The 25,333-nt window shown below is 39.3% G+C and overlaps 1 protein-coding gene and 1 long non-coding RNA gene across 3 annotated transcripts in view; one reads left to right on the forward strand and one right to left on the reverse strand.

Moving 5' to 3' along the window:
• LOC134200896 (uncharacterized) overlaps positions 1-25,333 on the reverse strand; it is a 279,918-nt gene that overhangs the window by 144,883 nt on the left and 109,702 nt on the right. The window lies entirely within an intron of this gene.
• The window catches only part of LOC101744170 (titin), a 181,978-nt gene continuing 157,280 nt past the window's right edge, over positions 636-25,333 (forward strand). For both annotated transcript variants that reach the window (XM_062674755.1, XM_062674756.1), the window contains exon 1: positions 636-945. In XM_062674755.1, coding sequence (XP_062530739.1) covers positions 651-945 — 295 coding nt within the window. In that variant the 5' untranslated portion in view covers positions 636-650. The remainder of the gene's footprint in view (positions 946-25,333) is intronic.

Here is a 25,333-nt window from a genome sequence, read left to right on the forward strand (position 1 = left end):
AATAAAAAAAGCTGTAAAATTAAGGTAGATTCTTTCCTCTTCTAATAAAAAGGAATCATAATATAAAGTCTGATTTGAGCCGCCAAATAACAATACTCGTTATCTGCCAGTTTATCAAAATCCAGATTACATTAACAGGAAAACGAACATCAATAAATCGGACGAATTAGTCATTAGAAGATGAACGTTTTCACTTTCTTGCGAACGCAACCTACGCGCTATTATGAATATAAATTGTATCTATTAGACCCGTCTATTGTTTTGTCAGGAATATCGACTTCAACGTGACTCAACTGAAACCCTTCTCTGCATCTTTGTTAAGTTTTGTGCTGTAATTTAAGACGGGAAAGGCTTGAAGCGTTCCTATATCAACAAAACTGATCGGCCGAGAAACGTCAAGCTGTCGAAATCATCTCATCGTAAGCGCCGTCTTCGCATTCTATCGCACAGCTGAGGTTTTTCAGCCGGCGTGTTTAGACGCAATGCAGATCACGTGTGCGCTGGACTAGCTCGTTCAGGCTTCTGTATACGCCCTTAGGAGGCGCCGTCCTTGTCCGCGGGCGTGGGTTCCGTGCAGGAGTGAACATGACGGGTGTAAGGGGTTGGAGAAGCAGACGCGGCGTCTGCGTGTCGCGCTTGACGGGCGGTCGATGAGAGGTCGGTGCGCGCGCCTCGTCCAGCGCCGGCCGGCAGACGCCATTCCGAGCGGAGTTCCCCTGTCGAGCGGTCGACTGCACACGCTTGCACTGGCCGAACCGTCGGCAGTCGTGCCGGCGCCGCCGTCGGCGATGGACCACGACGAGGACAGATCGCTGTCCCTCGGGACGGAGGTCTCGGCCTCCGTGCCCCCGCCGAGCCCTCTAACGGGATGCTACCTGCTCGCCGTCATCGGGGAGCCCCACACTCACGAGCACAAGGAGATTATCCTGCAGCGCTTAGTTAAAGGTAAGGCTGTATGGATTTTGCTCAGCTGTCAAAGTGACAGGTGTCAAAACGATCAGATGCGCCGGTCCGCTGTTGCCTGCTGGAATTAGAAACGTTACCTAGTGTTATTAGCTCGAGTAAGCGCACTTTCTCCGTTTGTTTCGCCGGCAGATAATGATAATGTTCGCCGGCTGGATTCTACGCAAATAATGAACGTTTGTTTACGGACGCGTCGGCCGCGGCGTGCCGGTGTACTTACTGTGAAATAATGTGCTGCTACAAAATAAATTAATTGTGAATTCTACGTGATACAAATTAATTTCAGTAATTCCGAATGTAATGCGTAAACAGGAAAATTGTTGACTGATTTACTATTTTTAATAGGAATAAATAAAAACATTCCAATAAGATTATTGTCAATTTCACAAAAAAAACAACAATATATTGGTATTTTCAAAAATCTCCAACCAATCTTTGTTTTGTTGATCGAGCTTGATACCGGTTTCTTCCTGTGACGTTATAGATGACGTCACGCGGCAATTACTCGAATTAGGTAAAAAATACGTATTGCGGCATTTCTGCGTACAAACAATATTTTTCTTACACATTACGTAATATGCCGCATCGACACGCTCCAACGATTTCATAGTTTGCGACTTCAAAAAAAGCATCCATCCGACGAACAAAACGAAGGAAAAAATACAGTTGTTTCAATAGGAAAAAATAAACTAGTTAAAATAAGCAAATGAATGGCAAAGTGTTAACGTTCTAGAATAAGTCAGTTTCGAACTGAATTTCTTTAGTCGGACTCGGAAAATATGTGATTCTTTGTGTGAGATAGAGATCCTGCATAACGTCAAATGAACTTCTGCCTATCTAAGAAGTCTACCAAGAAACATTCCCACGGGCTGTCCTATTTGATTTTCTTATTATGTAATATATAAATGTACCTAGATATAATATACAAATATTGTATTCAATGATAGAATAGCAAAAAGTCAAGACTCTCTCTGATTTGGTATTCCGACGGCAGATTATTTTGATATTTAATTAATATCTATGTAAAATAGCAAACAAGTTCGATTGAAAACGTTTTGATACACTACTACTTATTACATTATAAAGTAATGGGATATGGTTAAACTTATTGAACCCAAAACATTAATACTGAATGTCGTACACATATACAGCATCTTTAAAAAAATATTGAGATATTCTCAATTTATCGCCAAAGAAAATCAGGAAAGAAATTATCGTTACCGCAAATGTATTCCCGGGAGAGGAACATAAGCTTTTGAGCTTTCATATTACGGACTTTACGTCAAAGGCTCACTCTGCGGAATAAACTCATATATTTTTGGGCTATACCAGTTATTTTAATATATTCAAGACTGATCCGAAATCAGAGTCTCAGTTGGATTACATTAAGGTTTTAGAATCGTATTTTTTTTTCATTTACATTCCGAGTTTGCATTGGAACCTGATGAAATGCATGCGTTGAATTTAATTAGCAGGAAAGAGGATTTATTTTTAAGTTCCGATGATGCCGATCAGAAAATTTTCTTTCTCTTTCAAATATAATCGATCCTCTGAATATAATCTACGAAATGAGGCTTGCGTTGCGCGCCGCATATTTTGCATGAATATGCGATACGCCAGTCCGCAAACAAAACATTTTGCTATTAAAGTAGACACGCATTCGCAAATTTTCCTGTTGGAAAAATTTGTTTTTTCTTTTTTATTGCCCATGTAGGTAGACGAGCATACGCGACACCTGATGGAATGTGGTTACCGTCGCTAATGGATGTCAGCAATGCCAGGGGCAGAGCCAAGCCGCTGCCTACTGTTTAATTAAGAGATTACGCGGAATTTCTGATACAGAAGAATGGATGAGATCGGACTAAGCAATACTAATCACTTCGTGAGTTCGTTTGCTCATACACGCTAATAAAAAAGCCACATTTGGCAGTCGACTATTTTTGACTTTTTCCCAACAATATAATAAAACTAGTATCTTTATTGATAAAGGAAATCGTTTATCATCAAGGCAAACGGATGCTGAGTTTTTTTTTATTTCAGCTTAAATCCTTTTTTTTCGTTATTTTAAATGTCAGCAGCAAAAAAAGATTAACACAAACTTCTTTTAGAATCAAATCAGTTTTCGTTCGAACAAAGATTGAAGTTTGAGCACCGTCAAGATAAATAAAAATTATACTACCAGTAATATTGGAACAATAATTATAGCCAAATAAAATCTCTTTTAATCTCGTACTATTTGGAAGTTATTAAAGTTGAAACAATCCAATATTATCTATTCCGGGTATCAGTTTGTCAAACTTAACGTTAGGTCGAGTGATTATAACTGAACCTTAATTGGTAGGAATTTCCAGAAAATAACCAAGCGTATTTTTACTCCTGCATCAATAAGGGTTCCCGCATGTAATGGTAAAGACAGAACTTCGAGAAAAACATCTGATAGAAATCAGCAGAAGAAGAGAAGGACCCTTCTGTCTAATCAAATAAGTCAATAATACATTTGAGGCCTATAAAATCAAAGGCAGCTAAACGCCATAATGTCGTAAAATGGATTAACAATGGCGCTATCTTGTTTAGTTACTTGAACACGCTTTAGTGTTTTCATGTTATAACAAATGCATCTAAATCTGTAACAAATTCAGTTCAAAAATTTTAGTTTTACTCAGTCCTAAGTACTAATAAACGAAGTTTTATCATTTAAAATTCAGATTATTAGTAATATTCTCATTCTTTATAAATCTGCTTTAAAATAAAGAACATCGTAGCTATCCGAACAAAGTTATTTCAGCGTGTTGCTAACACTGGCCCTAGCAAGAGCAGTACTTCGATGGATCGGGAGGATCCGTAATGACGTGTTTAGGGCCGATTTTTGTAGTTTACTTGAATATTTGACAAACTTGGATTTAGCTGCCTTTGATTTTATAGGCCTCATTTTTTTAAATGCTATTCAACAAAGAAAGCCTCTTATTCAACAGGGGGCATGGATAATGAACGCATTGTCTGGTTGAAAACAATAACCGAAATTTATATGAAGCGAGATTAACGTAGAAAAACATCCACTATTAGTTGGAATCTTTGGCTCGATTGGGACTTAGTTATCTTTAGAGTTGGTTCTTTACGCGTTTTGTATCGTATTTTTCGTGAGGAGTGTCTGGTGAGATGATTCGTCATCTGCACTGCGCAGCGCTGATGCAGTGTGGCTTATTATAAGGAGGATTATTTTACTACTGATGACTACTGACTGATGAAGTTTGCCCTGACATGTCCTTCCTCAAACAAGATTTGAAAAGAGCTTTTAGCGATGATCCATGGCTTAACTGTCCCTCTAGCATTTCTAAAGTTCATGGATGTTGGTGATCTTTTACCAGAAATGTGGGAGCCTTTGTGTACTCGTTCGTCTACTCTCTTAGGTAATAAAAACCTTAGGATACAGGAGGTTGCATTGATTATGATAAAAAGCTTAAGGTAGATTTTTCTATGTTAACTAGTGGTTCACTTATTACGTTTTGTTGTTCAATACGCCTCAACTATCCATGCATCATCATAAACATTGTTTAACGAACATTATCTTATCGATTCGTTACATTGAAAATGTTGATATATTTTGAAGTTTCGCGTTGCATTCTGATAACTGCAATTCGTAAGACCGGAACATCAGTCGGGTAATAAACTAAAAATAAATCGGTCGTAAATTATTCCTGTAAAACTAGCTTTTATTTTACACCGTTTGTGGTTTTTTAAGTTATGATCTTCAGACTATAATTATCGATGAATTATTTCAAGGAATCGCATTATCTATAGTCCAAAATTCATCAGCCACATGCTCTTATGTCTGTCTCCTATTTTATTTACCCTGGAAACACTTACGGGAACAGTACATTCAGGCATCGATAGAATTTCGGATAACGAACCATATAACTCCGGCTACTCAATATCCGCTAACCAACAGACCAAAGAGGCTATAAATTGTCGATCGCACCTCATTCTCATAAAGTTCAAATATCATTCAGTGGTATTCATAAAATACACCGCCAAGAATTCTTGGATCTGTTATTTATCTGTAAGTGTTTGAATCTTTGACGCAAGTTCGTAATAATGATTGAACGAAGGGTCTTGAAAATTACGCACAGAGTTAATAAGATAGCGCGGTTTTAATCCATTCTTTAATGTTACATACGTTTTAAGAGGGGAGATGCATGTGACTAGGAGATGTGTGGAAATGGTAAATGTGTGAATGACGATATGAAAGAAAGAGGAGTAAGTGTTGAGATGACGACTGATAGAGGAGAATGGAATAGAAAAATTCGCTGTATCGACCCCACTTACTGATATTAGGTGGATACAAAGAAGAATACATTAAATGACCCTGGCAAAGCTATACAATTGCCATAGTAAATTCGAGAGTATTCGTGATTTTATGTAGAAACAGATCTACAAATCGAGTTATAAGCCTATGGACCTCAGAGTAACACCAGTAACTCGTCCTGGAAAAATACAACGCGTTTGATTCTTTCTGAATTACAAATGTAATCTGATTGGAATTGAAGCAAATAGCAGTAAAACCGCGAAATTTAAATAATTTAAAATGTTCTTTTAACAAGCTTGAACGGATCCAGGGTCCGCCTTGCTATAATGATTAAATGTAGTTCATCGACATTATGAATACCGCCACCCACCCAAGAAAATCGTTTGAAATCTCATTAATTTTGAAGTAACGCTGTGATACCCTTGACATTGGACCGCGTGATTGCTTCGATAGTCGAAACTGTAATAAGATTAAACTAAAAACAAGACGCACAGCTAGATATTTCACAATATTTCGCGTAGTACTCTATTAAATAGCAGGACTGTCTCCAATTTACGATTAATTGTTGAAAATATTCCTTTGTGATCTCGAAAATTACCTCTATTATTAATAAAAGTAGCCGAGCAATGTCGTTATAAAGGAACAAATCTCCTGTGAACTAAAGCGTCCTAGATATAAGATTTTAGCAATTCAAAGACCTAAATAGAATGAAGCCTGACAACTAAAGGACGGGTTGAATACAATCTAACTGTCGGTCGGGGTGAAATCGAAGACAGGGTTGCCAAGTTCAAATAAAATGGTAGAATGGGAACTTTATTTGGTATAATTTTGGTAGCAAGATTCGACAGTGATTCGATCGACATATTTATTTTCAATCTTAGGATTTCCTTAAAACGAAAGCATTTGATATATTATTTTATTTACTATATTTGTTTTGTGATGATTTTGTCTGTTTGGTTTTTAATCCAGACGTAACTATTGCTGTCTTGAGTAAGCAATGGAGGAATTGAAAATACGCTTAGGATGCTATTTATCATATAAATACTGTAAAAACAATTGCTTTCAAATTTCAGCGATTCCCCGGCCATGAAAAAAACGTATGCATTAGTAATAATCAGATACATCAGCTTACACTTGATTTTCTGACCATCGTTTTGTATCTAAACGTCCAGTGACCGGTTAGAAGCTTGTTCAAATGCTTTAGATGGGTATATGAGCTTATAGCTCTCGAGACATTGGTGACCATAGATATTCATTCCTTCGATTCGATAACGGCTGCGAAGCTCGTACAATGAGGAATATTGTTCTCGTCGTATCTGTCTCTTGCGACAAAGGGCTCGGCGAGCAAACTAGCCCACACACAGCTTACTGAGTTTCTCACCGGATCTTATCAGTGGGTCGTGTTTTCGATCCGGTGGTAGATTCTGCGAAGCACTGCTAGGGTCACTGTAAGCAACTTCGCCAGGTTTGAGTCCCGTCAGCTACCTACTCGTTCGGTAACGCTGATATAGCCTCTCAAGGCTATCAGCATAGGTAGGGAAAAAATAAGAAAGAGGAATACTACTAATACTACATATGGGTTCGGGCCCGATTTATCACCAGTAGACCGCCTTTAAAGCAGCCCGTGTATATAATAAACATATTGCTATTTTAATATTCATTTAAAATCTGTGTAAAATTGAAGTAATTGACATTTCACGAACATTCCGCGCAACAAACTCGAATTTATTGCGAAAAACATTCGTGTCGTATCTCGGAATGTTGCGCAATGCTTTGTCTGTTTTTGCATACATTCTAGTGTTTTATGTCGTTTTTTAGCTGGTTTTTAATTTATTTGCCGCCGTTTGGTCACTGCTGGTTGATGCTAAGTTAATGATGCTAGAAAACGGCAGTTTGGTGTTTCAATTTGAGAATTATTTGTATTCAGTTTTGACTAACTATAAAATAAAGAAGGACAGCTAAAACAACTGCTAAACCAACCATGCTATTTATACATACAATTCATTACCAGTATAATGTTCGCTGCATGCTATTCTAAGTGCTAAGTTCCAGTAAGTTAAATATCAACTCAGTTTGAGTTTGAATCATTGACTACAGAATAGAATGCGGAAAAGATCATTGAACCAAAATAAATAATGATTGAAAAGATCATTTTTCCTGGTGGTAGAGTGTGTTGTGAGCCCTCACGGTGCCGGTCCGAAATAGACAAGATAGTATTAGATAAATTCTAGATAAGTAGCATTGTTCGTGCTTTCATTATGAAATTACAATAATAGTAGATTTTCAGTAACCCGGTAACCCTAACGTAGTTCAAACGGGACATCAGAAAATAATCCTTAAATCCTTTTTACGAGCAGACAATGTTAGCCGTTCATTATTAAGAATACTTGATTATAAATTCAACACAGAATAATATTGATCAATATTTAAGATACCAAAATCCTTTTTGGTTTATTTCGATTCGAGATTACTCAGCTTAGATTGTATGTATTCAATCAAGGTCGGTAATACTGTTCTGAATATTTGCGGTAAAGAAATTTACATTATCCCTTTTTTTAAATAGCGACCAACCTTCAGCCTTGCTAATTAATGAACGACAATAACCATTTACCACTGTGGCAGCGGTATTTTTTCCCTACATATACGCTGGTAGTCTAAGACGCTATTCCAACGACGCCCTGACGGGTAGGTGAGCTCATGGGCTCAACCTGAGAGAGTTTGCTAACACTAGCCCTAGCCAGAGCAGAGCTTCACAGAATCTATCACCGGATGGGAACCTACTGAAAAGATCCGGCGAGAAACTCAGTGGGCCTTGTCCCTTTTGTGGAATATGGCCGTCTTTCTTGTTTTTGACGTTATTCCATATCATGTGGCGTCAGGGTGGCATGTACTGTTACCGTGCTGCATAGGGATGTGACATGAGCTTTACGATTAGCCGCCTGTCTGACGTCATCCCTCCTTGAGTTATATCTCCAGTTGTATATCCATTGCAACTTGCCGTAGGAACTTTTCAGTGTCTTCATTTGTTTCTTTTATATCATGCGTTTTGGGTTCTATGATTTGCAACAACACAGAATCCAACATTACACATTCCAACTAAAATTTAGACCATCGATTATACACTTAATATATATTTAGACTATCAAATAGCAAAACGATGTATATAACAAATTTTATTCGTTTTTCTGGTGCATTTTTATAACATGCAATCCTTATTCCAATACATATTTGTAAATCGAGTTTCTGACATCCTAAGGTTCTGTCCCACCATCTTAGAACCATCGTGCTACTGGTTGATTTCTTTTATACTTTTTGGTTTGTCCATTTCAAAACTGAGAAATTGAAACTCAAACTTTCTTGATTTTGCACACGTGTTTGCTGTCGAAGTGTGAATGTATGAAGCATATTTTGCAATAGCATCATTTTCGGTCCTCATAAATTACCCAGTGCAGTGGTCAGGCTACTAATATACGCCATTATTGTCATTCTCATTCACTTCTCACTGACCGCGTTTCGACTTAGCGGACCGAAAGTAAATATTACGAAAAATTACTAAAAACCAAGACCATTATTTTTAACACTCTGTAATTAGCTTGATATTTAAGTTTGTTCCTGTGTAACGGAATCTTTTCATTCATCTTAAGAGGTCCCTTTAACTTCAAACTTCGATCATGTATTATCCTACCTCACCAGTATCATCAGGATAAAAAAATGGAATTAAATTAATTTTTCGACTTGCTGCATGCATAAGTGTGTTTTGCAGTTTCTAATTTAGATAAATTATAACTTTTTAAATACAGATAGGTGAACAGGCTCATGGCTTACCTGATTTTAACTGATTAACGAAGCTAAATGTAGTCACAACGTGAACATCGGCCCTCCACCTGTTGACATGAGGTCCAATACCCTTTCGCTTTTTGTCAAACCATAACGAATGACTGCTTCGCGTTAGAATTGAGTAGGATAATGGTATATACCCGCGCGGGCTCAAAATACGTCCTACCGGTACACCTATACACTGGACCAAACTGTAACATCAAATAGCCCTGCTCGCGTCTAAGTTGCCCGGTTGAACAATATTAAGTTATCCCCGAAATCCGTTTTACGGTCCGGATGTTTCTCGCAATTTCATCCCTTCCGAGAAAACGTAAGATTATTTACTTTATTCACAACGCTTTCCTGACGTCTTTTTCAACCGCAGTCTCGTTTTTCTATTTGGAGACGTGCGAGTTTTATTGCAAAAATAAAAACACGTGTGCCGTTCACACGCGGTAGATTATTTCCAGAAGCCTTTTGAAGTATTCTATCTTATTCTCGCAGACCAAGTCACATTGATGTATTATGTTTTCTTTTCGTGTGTAGTTTCATTTCATGGACTTACAGATTCTGAATAGAGTTTACTTCGAAAATTCCCCACATAGATGAGCGGACGAGTTACTAGAACCCAATTAAAAAGTAATCGACTCAATTGTACTGTATCATACTCGTAGAAGTAGTTAGTAAGCAAAGGCTTCCTTGGAAATGAGGTCTCCTAGGATTTCAATTCTGATTACCAAATCAGCGGAGAGGGAGCGATCGATTCAAGATAATTTGCATCCGCAATATTTCTAGTGCTTTTGCCAAGTAATATGTTCTTCCGTTTAATTGAAGTTCCATACTGCGTGATATTATCTGTTTTCAGTTCTCTGACGTCATATGTGTTCACGAATAGTGGAAAATAAGCCAAAAAAGGCTGTCTTAAAAATACGTACTGCTATAACTAGGGTCGCTACAGTTTGTTTTAATTTTCATGCGTAGATTGGTAAATGATTCTGTTTGAATGGTCAGCAAAGCCCATAGACATTGTAAACGCCTTCAACCACCTAGATACACGAGGGTAAAGCCAGTTGTATAACAGCTTCCTCACCCCTCTAATCCGTTTAGAGAACATGGCTGCTTTGCGATAGATTTAGGCAGGATAGTGGTACCCACCCGTGAGCGCTTACAAAATTCTCTACGGCCAGTAAAAACAGTGATGAATAATTCTGCCAAAGTTTTGGTAGGCTCCATACCATAACGAACATTGCATTGCAAAATTCTATAGGTCGTTAAGAAATTCACACGATACGGTCTGGCGCCTTCTGTCTGTTTATTGTTTTGTTCGGAGGTATGGTTGTGTTGGACGAATGAGGTTTCCGAAGGTTCTCTCAATGATTGTCTTAAAGACGTGATCTACGACTTTTTAATGCATACACATCTCGAAGTTTGAATATACAATTTTTTTTTTATTGCTTAGATGGGTGAACGAGCTCACAGCCGACCTGGTGTTAAGTTAAAATCAAACCCGCAAAATTATAATTTGCGTAATCACTGGTGGTAGGACGTCTTGTGAGTCCGCACGGGTAGGTGCCACCACCCTGCCTATTTCTGCCGTGAAGCAGTAATGCGATTCGGTTTGAAGGGTGGGGCAGCCATTGTAACTATACTTGAGACCTTAGAACTTATATCTCAAGGTGGGTGGCGCATTTACGTTGTGGATGTCTATGGGCTCCAGTAACCATTCAACACCAAGTTGGCTGTGAGCTCGTCCATCCATCTAAGCAATCTTAATCTGTATATGTAAAAATGAATTGCTGTTCGTTAGTCTCGCTAAAACTCGAGAACGGCTGGACTAATTTGGCTAATTTTGTCTTGAATTATTTGTGGAAGTACAGAGAAGGTTTAAAAGGTAGATAAATATGAAAATGCTCGGAATTAAATAAAAATAGCAATTTTGTTTTTCCTTTGATGTGTCCACCGTCGGATGGATTCCTTTTGTTTGTTATAAGTTTATTCTATACAAAAGTTTAGGTCTTTTATTTATCAATTGAGGAATAACAAAGTCTGCCGGGTCAGCTAGTAAAAAACATAAATTGAAAGGCGAAAGTAATCCAGCTGTTGAAATTCTGAAATTTCTTAGTTGTTTATTGGAAGTCAGTCACGGTGCACGCCTGCTCGCCGTCCCCGGCTATCTATCTGCATAGCAGCATGACCTAACTGTTCCGATGCAAAAAGAATGAAAGCGTGCATCTCGTTTGTAATTATCCTCGGCGCGTTCCGCAGCTATCGGACGGCATCGCTTGTGTCCAACTTGTAACGGTTGTGCATTACTGTCGTGTTTTCTAAGTCATCGAATGAAAATAGAGAAAATTCTTTATTATAAAAACAATTTTATTTAAATATTGGAGGTGGAAGTGTTGTGCTTGAAGCGATTTGCCTTTTAAGTTCAGTTTGGGAGCTCATTAGCGATTGATGCGATTATCGAGTTTAAGTAGACCGCGACTCACACTTGCACTGTGTGTTTAGTGCGAGTTTTTTAACGTTCTCGATAGCGTAAAAGTTAACTCAAATTTGTATGTAGTTGGAACAGTGTTCCTAGCGGCAAACGTAGGCAAACGATCCCATTCCATGCAAATATGAGTTAACTTTTACGCTATCGAGAACGTTAAAAAACTCGCACTAAACACACTGATCTAGTTAGGCATTCCGAGTAAAAATGCACCATCGACAGAATTGAAGACATTTCAGAACGTTCGAGAATATATTTTTAGATAGATGATGCATGGCATATATTTTTTACTAGTATCAGTGAGTTTTTTGAGGATATTTTTTGTAAATTTGATGTATACAATCCCATAAATGATGCTGATGAAATGATTTAAGAAATGCAACTCGTAAAGTTGTTAATCATTATTCTATACATAAAAATAAAATTGGAGTGTCTGTTTGTAATATTGAAATATCCGCTTTTTATCACATACATATGAATATATATACGGTACATACACCAAAATGACATTTTTTACAATTTTTGTCTGTATGTCTATCTGTTTGTTCCGGTTAATCTCTGGAACGGCTGGACCGATTTTGACGAGACTTTCACTAATAGGTAGCTGATGATATAAAGAGTAACTTACGTTATATTTTTTTAAACTAGCTTCGCCCCACGGCGTCACCCGCGGTACGACAATAACCGCAGGAAACTAATATTATAAAGAGGAAAGATTTGTTTGTTTGTTTGTTTCGAATAGGCTCTGAAACTACTGGACCGATTTGAAAAATTCTTTTCCCATTAGAAGCCGACATTGTCCCTGATGAACATAGGCGGCTACTTTTTTTAAATTTTTTTTATTTTTATTTTTTGGTTTCTTGTGTGTTTTAATATTTCCGAAGCGAAGCGAGGGAGGGTGGCTAGTTATCTATAATTTACAAACTATAGTCCGGCTACTGAAAGAATGTATGCGTAATCTACCGACCGACGTAACTTAGAAGTGGCGTTGATCTTACAATCAAATTCGTTTATTATCACGGCTCTTCTGACGAATACTTATTATGAAAAATAAATCTATCAACTAAAAAGAAATGCTATAATTTTACGCTAAATTTAAGTTAAATCTATGGCCTTATCTCGGCAACTGTATGATACTTAGAAATTTAATATGCCCGCACTAGGGTAGATCGTTAGATTGTGCCGTGTCATGGTACAACAGACGCTCCACCTATTAGTCCACTGACGGATGGACTTAGTATCTTTTTTTTTTATAGCTAATCATTGATAGCCTAATAAGCTTACTGGTGGTAGAACCTCTTGTGGGTCCGCGTGGGTAGGTACCACCTATGAGGAGGCAGTCTCCTCCCGGTGATGGTCACGGGGCGACCTAAGGGGGTTGAGGCTGCGCCGCACGCTACCGTCACTCTAGCGCGCTGGCACCAGGAGGACGGGACGGCGCGTCGGCGGCTGCGGACTGCGATGCGGTCCGCATTTTCGTCGTCGCTGTCGTCGCCGAACATACTGTTGAAGAGCAACCCGGTCGGCGGTGTATCGCGTTCCGACCCGGCAGGCTGGTTTTGGCCCAGCGGGGTATCCCGGAACACCAGCGGCACCGCCCGGGCGGCCTGGTAGGGCCGCCGTACCGCGGAGACTGACGTCGTTGGTTGTCGACTATCGCCTCGACGACCCGTCGGTCGGGCGTCCTCGGGGTGGCGCCGCGTGTCTGGTTGTAGTGTTGACCGCGGGAACACCCCTACTCTGAACGGGTTCTGACCCCGGACGGAGATCGGACGTCGGGTGTAAGAGTGCAGGGGAGTCGTTTAGTGGGTGGGCCCTAAAATCCTTGGGCCCGCGATCTGCTCTCAACACCTGCAGATCGTTGAGTCTCACATACCCCGCGCGCCCCCTAGGCGCGGGGACCTCGTAGGAGGTTCGGCCCCCGGCCCGAGAAAAAAAAAAAAGGGTAGGTACCACCACCCAGCCTATTTCTGCCGTGAAGCAGTAATGCGTTTCGGTTTGAAGGGTGGGGCAGCCGTTGTAACTCTACTTGAGACCTTAGAACTTATATCTCAAGGTGGGTGGCGCATTTACGCTGTAGATGTCTATGGGCTCCAGTAACCACTTAACACCAGGTGGGCTGTGAGTTCGTCCACCCATCTAAGCATTTAAAAAAAAAGAGCTATTACAATTTCACGTGGACCTGTAGGTGAGCTCACGGGCTCAACCTGCAAGAAATGCTAACACTAGCCCTAGTAATAGGAGTGGTGAACTGCTTTGCTGAACTTCGCTACCACCGGATCGGAGACGTTATCCATAGACACAGCCCACTGAGTTTCTCGCCGGATCTTCTCAGTGGGTCGCGTTTCCGATCCGGTGGTAGATTCTGCGAAGCATTGCTCTTGCTAGGGCCAGTGTTAGCAACACTCCCGGTTTGAGCCCCGCGAACTCACCTACTCGCCCAGCTACGCTGACGTAGCCTCTTAAGGCTATCAACTTAGGCAGGGAAAAACTATATCGGAATCGCTGCCCATTGAGAAAATCCTACGAGAAACTCAATGGGTTTGACTTAGTATTGTTAAACAAACATAAAACCACCGCTTGCACCGTTTGTAACTACTCATTCAAGACACAATAGGCAGCCTCGAGCCGTTAGAATGTTAAGATGCTTCACATCGACGAAGAAAGTAGACCAAGGCCAGGCTGGCTCTCGTGTTTGAAGGAAACGTACTGAATAAACTTTAAAGGAAGACGCTGTTTTGTTTAGTGCTTTTGTGAATTAAAGTACTGGCTTTCGAGGTTTCTCATACCACTTTAAGCAGATGAGTAACCGATCCATCTGACGGTAAGTGGTAGGGGTAAGTCGCTAACTAATTTGACTATATGTCATCCCTCTGCAGAAATTGTAGTATCACCTAAAACCGTCATAGGAGAATGAGCACCACCGACATACTTCGATCGCGGTTAATGGTTGTAGGTCTAGTCCGCACGGGTAGGGCGACCACTTAACACCTGGTAGGCTGTGAGCTAGTTTGATTATCGAAAGCTGATATACGAAGCTTAAAGCGGACGTGATTCAGCGGTTAATTCGTTTCTCTGTAAAAGAAGGCGGGAGTTCGAGATTGAGAGAGGACAATTCTAATTCCGATCTTCCATTGGTGTTCACGCAAAAATCAGTATTAGTTCGGGATGTATACGACAAAGAGAATATTTCCCACCGAGCGGGTGATATTGCTTGATAGACCGTCGCGACGGTCCGAATGTTGTTCTGAACTTGTATATATTATGTAAACTTATCTTGAAAATGTCGTAAGCGAGATTCAGGCGTCTGTCAAATACCTTTGTGTCGTATGATGGCTACCCGTCACATTGGCTTCCCGTTCTTAAGTGTCACGCAGAGATTAAAAGATTATACTGTTATAATGCGAGAAGACGATATGTTTTCTAACATTAAAACAACAAAAAAACTGTTTGAAGTCGCAATCACGTGCGGTATTTTGCTGAGAGTCACTATTAATAGATTTCCTAATCGGGAAACTTTATAAAAATATCACAGAACACAGCCCTGGCATCGGTAGAGGAAGGGAATATATTACTTCCTAATCATAAACAGTGCGGCTCGACACATATAGGGTAGACTAGAGACGTGCGCCGGCTCCACGCGCTTGACTCGAGTTATTTTGTTGAATGTTCTTTAACAGTTGTCATGTGTTTATCTATATATTAATGCGTGAAGCAAAAACTTTTTATCCCTTTTTACGAAAATTGCGCGGACGGAGGAGTATGAAAATTTCCACACTTATATATAGAGAAGGAGTGCACAATGCTAATTTTTTTTTTAAATAATGCATAAAAGGTACATTAAATCAATAAAGAAAACATTACACACACTACATACCATGTATTTGACGCACACACGCATGCATACTATTTATTGTCAAACTTTTGTTCTTGACGTCTGTTGTCAAATTGAGAATAGATTAAATATTGTTTGTCTTTGTTAATATTTTTTATAGTGTACTCTTGGCGAAATTTGTGATTATAGAAGTATAAAATACAATCATAATAGTGTACAAACTTACAATTCCAATTAATTATAGTCGAATTTCGACTACTGCGGGACCTCTAGTTTTATTTATTACACTTCACGTGTCTAGTTACGTTGGCGGACGTAATACCGAAAATCCCGTCCGGGCGTATTTGTTATAGCCACAGGTTACCAGTGAATAGGTAGGTTAAATGAAGAATACCGAAAGCATTCTCTACCAGTCAACCAAAGGTCGTGCAATGTAAATAATGGTAGGTGCATTGAAATATAAAATATTTGTGTGTGTGTATGCGTTTTTTTATTTATTTTTTATTGCTTAAATGGATGGACGAGCTCAGAGCCCTGCATTGAGTTATTTTGAGACGTCAGGTTATAATATTAAGTATAATGGATAATCCGAAATCTTGCTATCTGAAGGTGCTGCGTTCTTTCACAGTACGCTTCCAGAGATCTCTTTTGCCATGTACCATACAGCTATGGAATTAACTGAAGCTGGAATGGAGGGGACCATAATGTTTTTTGAGCGTTATGATGTGTCCTTCTTCAAACAAGGCTTGGGGAGAGTACTCAGTGGTAGGCAGCGACTTAACTGTGCCTCAGGCGTTGCTGACGTCCATGAGTGGACGAGCTCACAGCCCACCTGGTGTTAGATACTGGAGCCCATAGACATCTACAACGTAAATGCGCCACCTTGAGATATAAGTTCTAAGGTCTCAGTATAGTTACACAGTAAGCACGTAAATTAAAAAGAATGAATTTTGAATAGATTTCCGATAAAACAGAGCGACCTAGCTACAACGGAAGTAATGCTCCTTCCTAATAGGGCACTACACGCAACACGGTATTTTGCTAACGGTCTTAGAAACATGTTGTGAATGTCATTGATTTGGCTATACAACACCAAATAAACAAAAAAAACTAGATTTTTCTCATGCCTGTTCTATATACCCGCAAACGCTTAGTCTTGGGTCACATAGGAATCAGCAATGCAAGAAGTGCTGCCGACCTGGTACCTACTAATGAGAAATCTTTTCAGAACTCATCTGAAAAGATGAGAAGAAGCTCTGAGGAGCGTGTCTTAGCGAGAAGTCGCGCAGATGACTTCATTCCATAGGTAAATGGTGTGTGAAAAAAGTGAAGCATCAGAACATTTGATAGTACTTTATAGAGGAGTAAGGGCATTGTAAATAGCCGCCGTCGTTCGTAACATATCTCTTCGGATCACCCGGATCCACTCTTGGTGCTTTTAGACTCTTCAAGCAGCGGTAAGAGTCTAACGTCCGGCAAACTAATCCACAGACACAGCATAATGAGTTTCTTGTCGGATCTTCTCAGCGGGTCGCGATTCCGATCCGGTGGTAGATTCTGCGAAGCACTGGTCTTGCTAGGACTAGTATTAGCAAATTCTCTCAGGTTGAGCCCATGAGCTCCCCTACCCATCCACGCGTTTCTGAAATAATCCCCTAGCTTACCTCCGAATAGACAGAGAAAGAAAATCAAAGATAAATAATGTTTTCACTTCCCAATTCTCCGATTATGATCCAAAACGCACGATTATACAAAAGTTAAGCTGTTTTTGTCATCCGAAGCCTTGTTCTTAGACTATGTGCATAGTCACGGGTTGTTGATAAAACATCTCCGTTTTGTAAGTAGATTCGTTCAGATAGAATCGTTCGGCTGGGTGCGCACGGAGCGCTGGTGTGTGCGGCAGTATGTAATAACATTTTACGGTCGACGTCCCTGCCACGTGTGCGATTGTGTCTTCATTAACGATTGCTATTTGATTGAAACACATTTGACAGTTCGGTATAGTGTTTGTTTTAATAACGAATGTACTTACTGGCGTTAGGACCTCTTCTAGGGGTTTCTAAACTAAAGGGAAGATTCTAAACTGGAATAGTTTTAATTCGTGTTTTTGTTTTATTAACATTGTTCATTAGTTCGAACTTCTTCTTCAATTAGCACAAGCACGGCAAAATTAACGTTAATGGAAGTCCACTTTCTTTATATAATACCAACTAATAATCCGAGTTCTTACAAGCCAGGTATAACAGAAAACTGTACAACAAAAACAACTGGCGGTAGGACCTCTTGTGAGTCCGCATGGATAGCTACCATCACCCCGCCTATTTCTGCCGTGAAGCAGCGTTTCGGCTTGAAGGGTGCGGCAGCCGTTGTAACTATAGTGAGAATTTAGAACTCTTATCTCAAGGTGGGTGGCGGCATTTACGTTGTAGATGTCTATGGGCTCCAGTAACCACTTAACACCAGGTGGGCTGTGAGCTCGTCCAGCCATCTAATCAATAAATAAATAAAAAACTTTTTGAAATAAATAAAACACGTTTTGAAAATTTAGTCAAATGGCTATCAGTGTGTAGATTCTTTTTGTTTTTTATTAGTTGATTTGAGTAGCATTATTCTTATTGGCGTCAAACGTAGGGAGCCCATAGTCATCACGATGGAATGTTGGCGACGTTGAGACGATAAGAATGGGCTGAAGAGTACAGCAACTGGCCACGATTCAAACTACGGAACGTGTTTTTTTTTTTTTTTTTATGATTGAAGGATTACTGGTGGCTCGGAGGCCTTTCCAGTTTCACCAGGACAGGTGGGCGAGCAAAGGCTCAGCCAGGACTACGGAACGTTTGATTATTACGCGGCAAAAATAATGAATACCTAAGATAGGAATTTGATTGAGTATTCCACAATCAACATCAAAGATATAGAGAAAATTACTAGAATTACTAACATTATTAATTTAATTATTGCGTGTTCACTATTGAAGTAAATGAACAACATTTATTTGTAAATTTTTGTTATAACTAAATAAGGTTACATATAATTTCGTAACGATCATAATACTTAATAACGTAATTTATTGAACAAAAACGAACATAAATTGTGAATTCATTTATTATTTCTGTGTTAATGTGGCGTGCGCGGAGCCTGAGGCGTGGCACCCCTGACCTGTGAGGCAGAACCGTAAAAATAACTCCTTCATTTTGTATGTTTTACGATTGTAAAGTTATTGTTAGCAACTTTGTTAACTAATGTAGTTATTGCACAATCTTTAATTTATTGTCTCTAACAAATTATTACTCTCTGAACGTCAATTAAGTATACTCCATGGAAATAGCAGTAGAAGGGTTTTGTTATGATAGTTTTTCCAAATTTTAATCTTTTAATGGCTCACGTGTAAAGTTTTTTTTATTTTTTTATTGCTTAGATGGGTGGACGAGCTCACAGCCCGCCTGGTGTTAAGCGGTTACTGGAGCCCATAGACATTTAGGACGTAAATGCGCCACACACCTTGAGATATCAGTTCTAAGGTCTAAGTTTCAAAAATGCCGCTTAAACCAAATAGCCATTCACAAATCGACACATAAAAAAAGCCATCTTGCCGATGACACGACGATATTGAAAGGGGATTATTCGAAGCGAAACCTAATTAGTACTAGTCCGTAGATAATCTAAATTTATAATTCGTATTTTGAAGCCGAAACCCAGCGAAGCCCCGCAACTGCCCGCGTAAATTGGCTTTGGGAGTAGGCGTTACCTTTCGCCCTACGTAATCATGCATTAGAAAAAATAAAATGTAGGTCTCTTTTACTTTACAAGCTGTATGATAACAGATAATCTAATACACAGCCGTATTCATTAACTAATAAACTTGGCATAAACTTGAATTGCGTTTTCGAAGATTACAAGATATCTATCAATTTAATTTTTTTTATTGCTAAGATGGGTAAATGAGCCCATAGCTCACCTGGTATTAAATGATTACCGGAGCCCATATACATCTACAATGTAAATGCCGCCACCCACCTTGAGATTGTGAGTTCTAAGGTCTCAGGTATAGTTACAACGGCTAAAAGTATTACTGCTTTACGGCAGATATAGATAGGGTGGTGGTACCTACCTGTGCGGTCTCACAAGAGGTTCTACCGGCGCGTGGCGCATTTTCGCTGTAGATGTCTATGAGCTCTAGTAATCATATAATACTAGGTGGGCCGTGAGCTCGTCCAGCCATCTAAGCGATAAAAAAAACACTAAGGCTCCTTAATTGCCAATTGGTTATTGCCTTCAAAGAAAGGGGAATCTTGAAACTGAGATAAATAAAACCGTGGTGTTCTAGCATTGAACTTTATGAATCGATTTGCGGTAGTGAAATAAACTCTATTAAATATTATTAGTATTAGTTCTGGTACAAACTGGTATTTCGTGGTGATGCAGTGATCCTTCGTGCGCCGTTCGCTCTCAGCGGGTTCTAGCAGCCGTATAAGGTCTCCGGAAGCTCATAGTTTCCTAGTTCATCAGGTTTGCTGTCTGTCGAGTTAGAAAGCAGTTGGCAAATAGTTCATTTTTTCATCAGCTTTCGCGAGCCGAAGTCACAATTAAAATTACTTGTGCGATTTAATGTCTCTTGTTTTATTGTCATTACGTAAATCTCCGAGTTTTCGTTTACAGAAATATAGACGATTAGATAGATGGAAGATATGTCTCCCATCTCTTCCTCGTGTCTCAAGAAGGAAGGAAGTTTTAAGTTTAACACAGGGAGTCCTAAATTAGAGGCCGTATGATCATGCATGATTTGTTCCCAATTATGATAATTTGCCGACGTTATTCGCGCGCCATCTATTCTAAGTTAATAGTAATATAACAAAAACCTTCGCTGGAGGGTCAACAACTGTGTCAAGCTTGATCACAATCAAACGAGTGGCTTGTGAATAGAGGACGAACATACAAGCAAACAATGTTTTTTTTATTTATACATTATTAGTCACCGTATCGAGTATGTAAATAGCTGGAGCTGCGTACGTGTTAAATCTCGTTTTCGACAAGCATTTTTATAGGAGATGATGCAATGATGTTATTTCAGATAAAATTATGATGAAAATGTATTGTCTAATGTACAAACTAATGGGTTGTTAATGCAAGGTTTACTGCATAATATTCTACAAGCAGGCGTAATGTTAGTGACGTGTTGTGATCTTATATGGTACTACTGTCATACCTAATGTCTTGTTGGATCCTCTGGATTCACTCTCGATGGTTTTAGGCCTCTCAAGCACCGGTCACCGTCCTCGTCAAAGAGTTCGACTAGCGAACTAACCCATAGACAGAGCCCACTGAGTTTCTCGCCGGATCTTCTCAGTGGATCGCGTTTCCGATCCGGTGGTAGATTCTGCGAAGCACTGTTCTTGCTAGGGTCAGTTTTAGCATCACTCCGGTTTGAGCCCCGTGAGCTCACCTACTAGTTAAGGTTACGCTGAAATAGCCTCTCAAGGCTATCAGCTTAGGTAGGAAAAAAAAGATAGTAAATTCTCTCAGGTTGAGCCCGTGAGCTTACCTACCCTTCTGACGGGTATACGTAGCTGGAATAACCTCATAGGTTACCACCGAATAGGAAGGGAAAAGTCATACCTACCGACACCCGGAAACAGTTAAGCGCTTTTTTTCATTACTTAGATGGGTGGACGAGCTCATAGTCTACCAGTTATGGTATGGCACTCGTCTAAGCAATAGAAAAAAAGCAGCATTGACAAGGACAACAACATGTAATCTCAATGAATTGGGAGCGCGGCTATCTATATATTAATACGTGAAGCAAAAACTTTGTATCCCTTTTTACGAAAATTGCGCGGACAGAGGAGTATCAAATTTCCCACACTTATAGAGAATATACAGAAGGAGTGCAGAATGATTTTTTTTTTAAATTATGCATAATTTTTTTATTAAATCAATAAAAAAAAACATTACACACACTACCATGTATTTGACACAACAAATATACACACACATATACACTGCGTTTATTGTCAAACTTTTGTTAATGTTGAAAGTCTGTGGTCAAATTGAGAATAAATGAATATTGTTTTTAGTGTAGTTTTGGCGAAATCTGTGATTATATTAGAGAAATCTAATAGTGTTTGACAATAGAACCATAATAATGTTAATAATTATAGTCGAATTTCGACTACTGCGGGACCACTAGTTAATTTAAAGGTATTAGGGACGTAATAAATTATAGGCGGGCATCTGGCGCGGCTTCAGTTTCCACCTGACACTGACAATAAGTTTTTACAGAAAAAAGTAATTAAATTGAACATTATTAATTAGTGCTTGTGACACAACTTTATGAATAACAGGTGTCAAGTTTTGATACATCGTTTGGTTGAGGCCGTGCTAGTCTTTATTTATTTATTGTTTGGGTGGACGAGCTCCCAACCCACCCGGCGCTAAGTGGTTATGAGAGCTCATAGACATCTATAACATAAATGCCGCCACCCACCTTGAGATATGAGTTCCAAGGACTCAGTATAGACATGCATTTACATATGGAGAGTGGATCAGCTGTATACATGAGAATTGACCTTATTTTTCTTTGATTCAAAAACCACGTCAGAGAATGAAAGATCATCTGTAATTACCACTATTATCAATCAAATGTGCTTGACTTTCTTCTCAAATGACGTCAGTATTGGCTCTACTCAAATATATTCTATAGCTTATATTCTTATATACTCTCTCTCTCTCTCTCTCTCTCTCTCTGTGTAAGGCTCAAGTTACAGTTTTTTATAAGTTTCGTGAAAACCTTAAAGTACTTTTTAATTTCGATCCAAAGCAGGAAGCAAAGCATACTTTGAACGCTTATAACGCTTATCACCTTGTCGATCATTACGATCATTCCGAAAGTGTTTTCGTAGATACTCTTCCTAAAAAAATCTATAAATAATTCATTAAATGATGAGGTTACATTAACAAAAGGTGAAAATGATAGTGCTATGTCCCTGGCATTGCTGATACGTAGCACCCCTTATTACGTGATCCGTATGACATTCTTTTTATTTTTTTATTGCTTAGATGAGTGGACGAGCTCACAGCCCACCAGGTGTAAAGTGGTTACTGGAGCCCATAGATATCTACAACGTAAATGCGCCCCCCACCTTGAGATATAAGTTCTAAGGTCTCAGTATAGTTACAACGGCTGCCCCACCCTTCAAACTGAAACGCATTATTATCACCACTAATTACGCAAATTATAATTTTGCGTAATTAGTAAATTATAGTTTATTTTGTGTAAACAATAAAAACGTCTATGGAGCTCGAAAATTTCGATCGTCTGGTCTTATTCAAAGCCAGATCTCCGCTCTTATCTGACCTGTTATGAAAATTAGAAAATTAACTTTGTCGTTTAAAACACGAGACGACTTACAGAAACACATATGATCTCATATTGTTTGTTCGGTATATGTGTGAAGGTCGAATATTTTGCATGTCTATGAGCTAAATTTTCACACTCTTGTTTGGACAGTCAATTTGTTTGAGAAGCGTAAATTTGCATTCGCAAAAAAATTCAATATTTTGATGTTCGAGTTAATGTGGTAATCTTGCGATCGAATGCTGGTCGATTCTGTGTAACGCACCTGTGTATTTCGAGTTATTTTTAACACTAATATTTATTATTAATTTATCACGATATATGTGACAGATAACGTACGAAATAAGATCAGGTAAATCAAGTATCAATTGTAACCGAATAATAATTACCGTAATCTCTCTTTTTTCCTACCTATTTATCCCACATGGTGGAGGGTGAGCTTTCTTTACTTTACTCCTCCACTTCGCTCTATCTTCGATATCCTCGTCGGCAACATTGCACTTCCTTTTGTCCTTCAGCACTGCATCCTTCCACCTTGGGTCTACTTGGGTATCATCATCATTATCATCAGCCTGTATCTCTTCACTGCTGGATGTAGGCCTCTCCCATAGTTCGCCACAATGAACCTCCGCCTTCTGCATCCAATCTTTCCCAGCATATCGCCGCAAGTCATTGGTCCACCGGGTAGGGGGACGCCCAACGCTGCGCTTACCGGTACGTGGTCTCCAGTCCAGAACACGTCTGCTCCATCGGCCATCGGTTCTGCGACACGTATGTTCGGCCCGTTGCCACTTCAGCTTGCTAATCTTTAGGGCTATGTCGGTTACTTTGATTCTTTGACGGATTTCATCATTCCTGACTCGATCCATCAAATAATACTACTTGGGTAATAATTACCAAAATATCATACAAAATATAAAACATTGAAACTCTTTGTCAAACATTATAATACTAAACAGTAGGATGCCTTATCGCGTCAAAACTAACTATTCTGGGTTACACAGGGGAATAGCATAGAGGAATAAGATACGAATATTGTTACACCTAGTGGTGTAAATCAATTATAATATGTAGTAAACAAGCTTCAAAGTCAAACAGTGACGTTTATAAATAGCGGCCCAGCTGTATCTTCGGGGTTCCTAATTGATTGGCGACGGTAACCACTAACCACTAAGGCAGCCGTTTTTTTTTCTACCTATTCGCTGGTAGCTTTAGTAACTATTCCATTTACGAACGGACGGATAGGTGAGCTCACGGGCTCAATCTGAGAGGGTTTGCTAACACTAGCCCTAGCAAGTGCTTCGCAGAATCTACCACCGGATCGAAATCGCAACTTACTAAGAAGATCCGGCGAGATACTCAATAGGCTGTGTCTATGGATTAGTTGGCTCGTCAAACTCTACGTTGTAATCGACGAGTTCGGTGTGAACGGTGACCAGCCGTGTAATTGTCGGCCATCAAATGTAAAAAAACAAGGCAGCAATATACAGCGCATCAACTACAACCGGCATCTTATTTTAGAATTTCCCGTTAATTTTTTATCTATCTCTCTTAAAAGACCAACTCGAGGAATGTCGGTAAGAGTAAGTAAAAAAACTGGTGATATAATGACGCGCGCTATGGACTGGCCTTGAAGACTGAATGTTTAAATTCACCGTGATTCACAGCCAGTTTCGCTGTCAGAGTCTGTGTTGGAAGCGAGCAGTTATAAGCAAAACACGACACAAATTTTTCACATACTAGCTGACCCGGCAGACTTCGTAGTGCCTCAATCGATAAATAAAAGACCTAAACTTTTGTATAAAATAAACTTAAAACAAACAAAAGGAATCCGTCCGACGGGGGACACATCAAAGGAAAAATAAAATTGTTATTTTTATTTAGTTCTGAGCATTTTCATATTTATCTACCTTTTAAACCTTCTCTGGACTTCTACAAGTAATTCAAGACCAAAATTAGCCAAATCGGTCCAACCGTTCTCGAGTTTTAGCGAGACAAACGAACAGCAATTAATTTTTATATATATAGATTTAAAGCCATATTTTAGCCTTATAATGTGTACTGATCCAAAACTGACCCAGTGAGCTACAGCTATCAAAATTAACAAGATTGTCGTAACATTGGAATCGATATTCAGATGGGTCGCGCCAAATCGCAATATTGATCGTTGCGGGGTCTAAAGTCGTGCCCTAATAGAAACTATACTGCAGCTTTCAAGAAAAACGAATCTTCGTGTCATTAAAAATCGATATTTTACTTAATTACCCGGATATCGTAATTAATTAATTCCCCCTGTGAGTCCGCGCGGGTAGGTACCACCGCCTTACCTATTTCTGCCGTGAAACAGTAATGTGTTTCGGTCTGAAAGGTAGGGCAGCCGTTGTAACTATACTGAGACCTTAGAACTTATATCTGAAGGTGGGTGGTGCATTTACGTTGTAGATGTCTGTGGGCTCTAATAACCACTTAACACCAGGTGGGCTGTGAGCTCGTTCACCCATCTAAGCAATAAAAAAAATAATAATAATAATAATTTTCGAATATTAACTTTGACCTACGCTATGTAAAGTT

Source organism: Bombyx mori, chromosome 21 (assembly GCF_030269925.1).
Source record: "Bombyx mori chromosome 21, ASM3026992v2".
Lineage (NCBI taxonomy): Eukaryota > Metazoa > Arthropoda > Insecta > Lepidoptera > Bombycidae > Bombyx > Bombyx mori.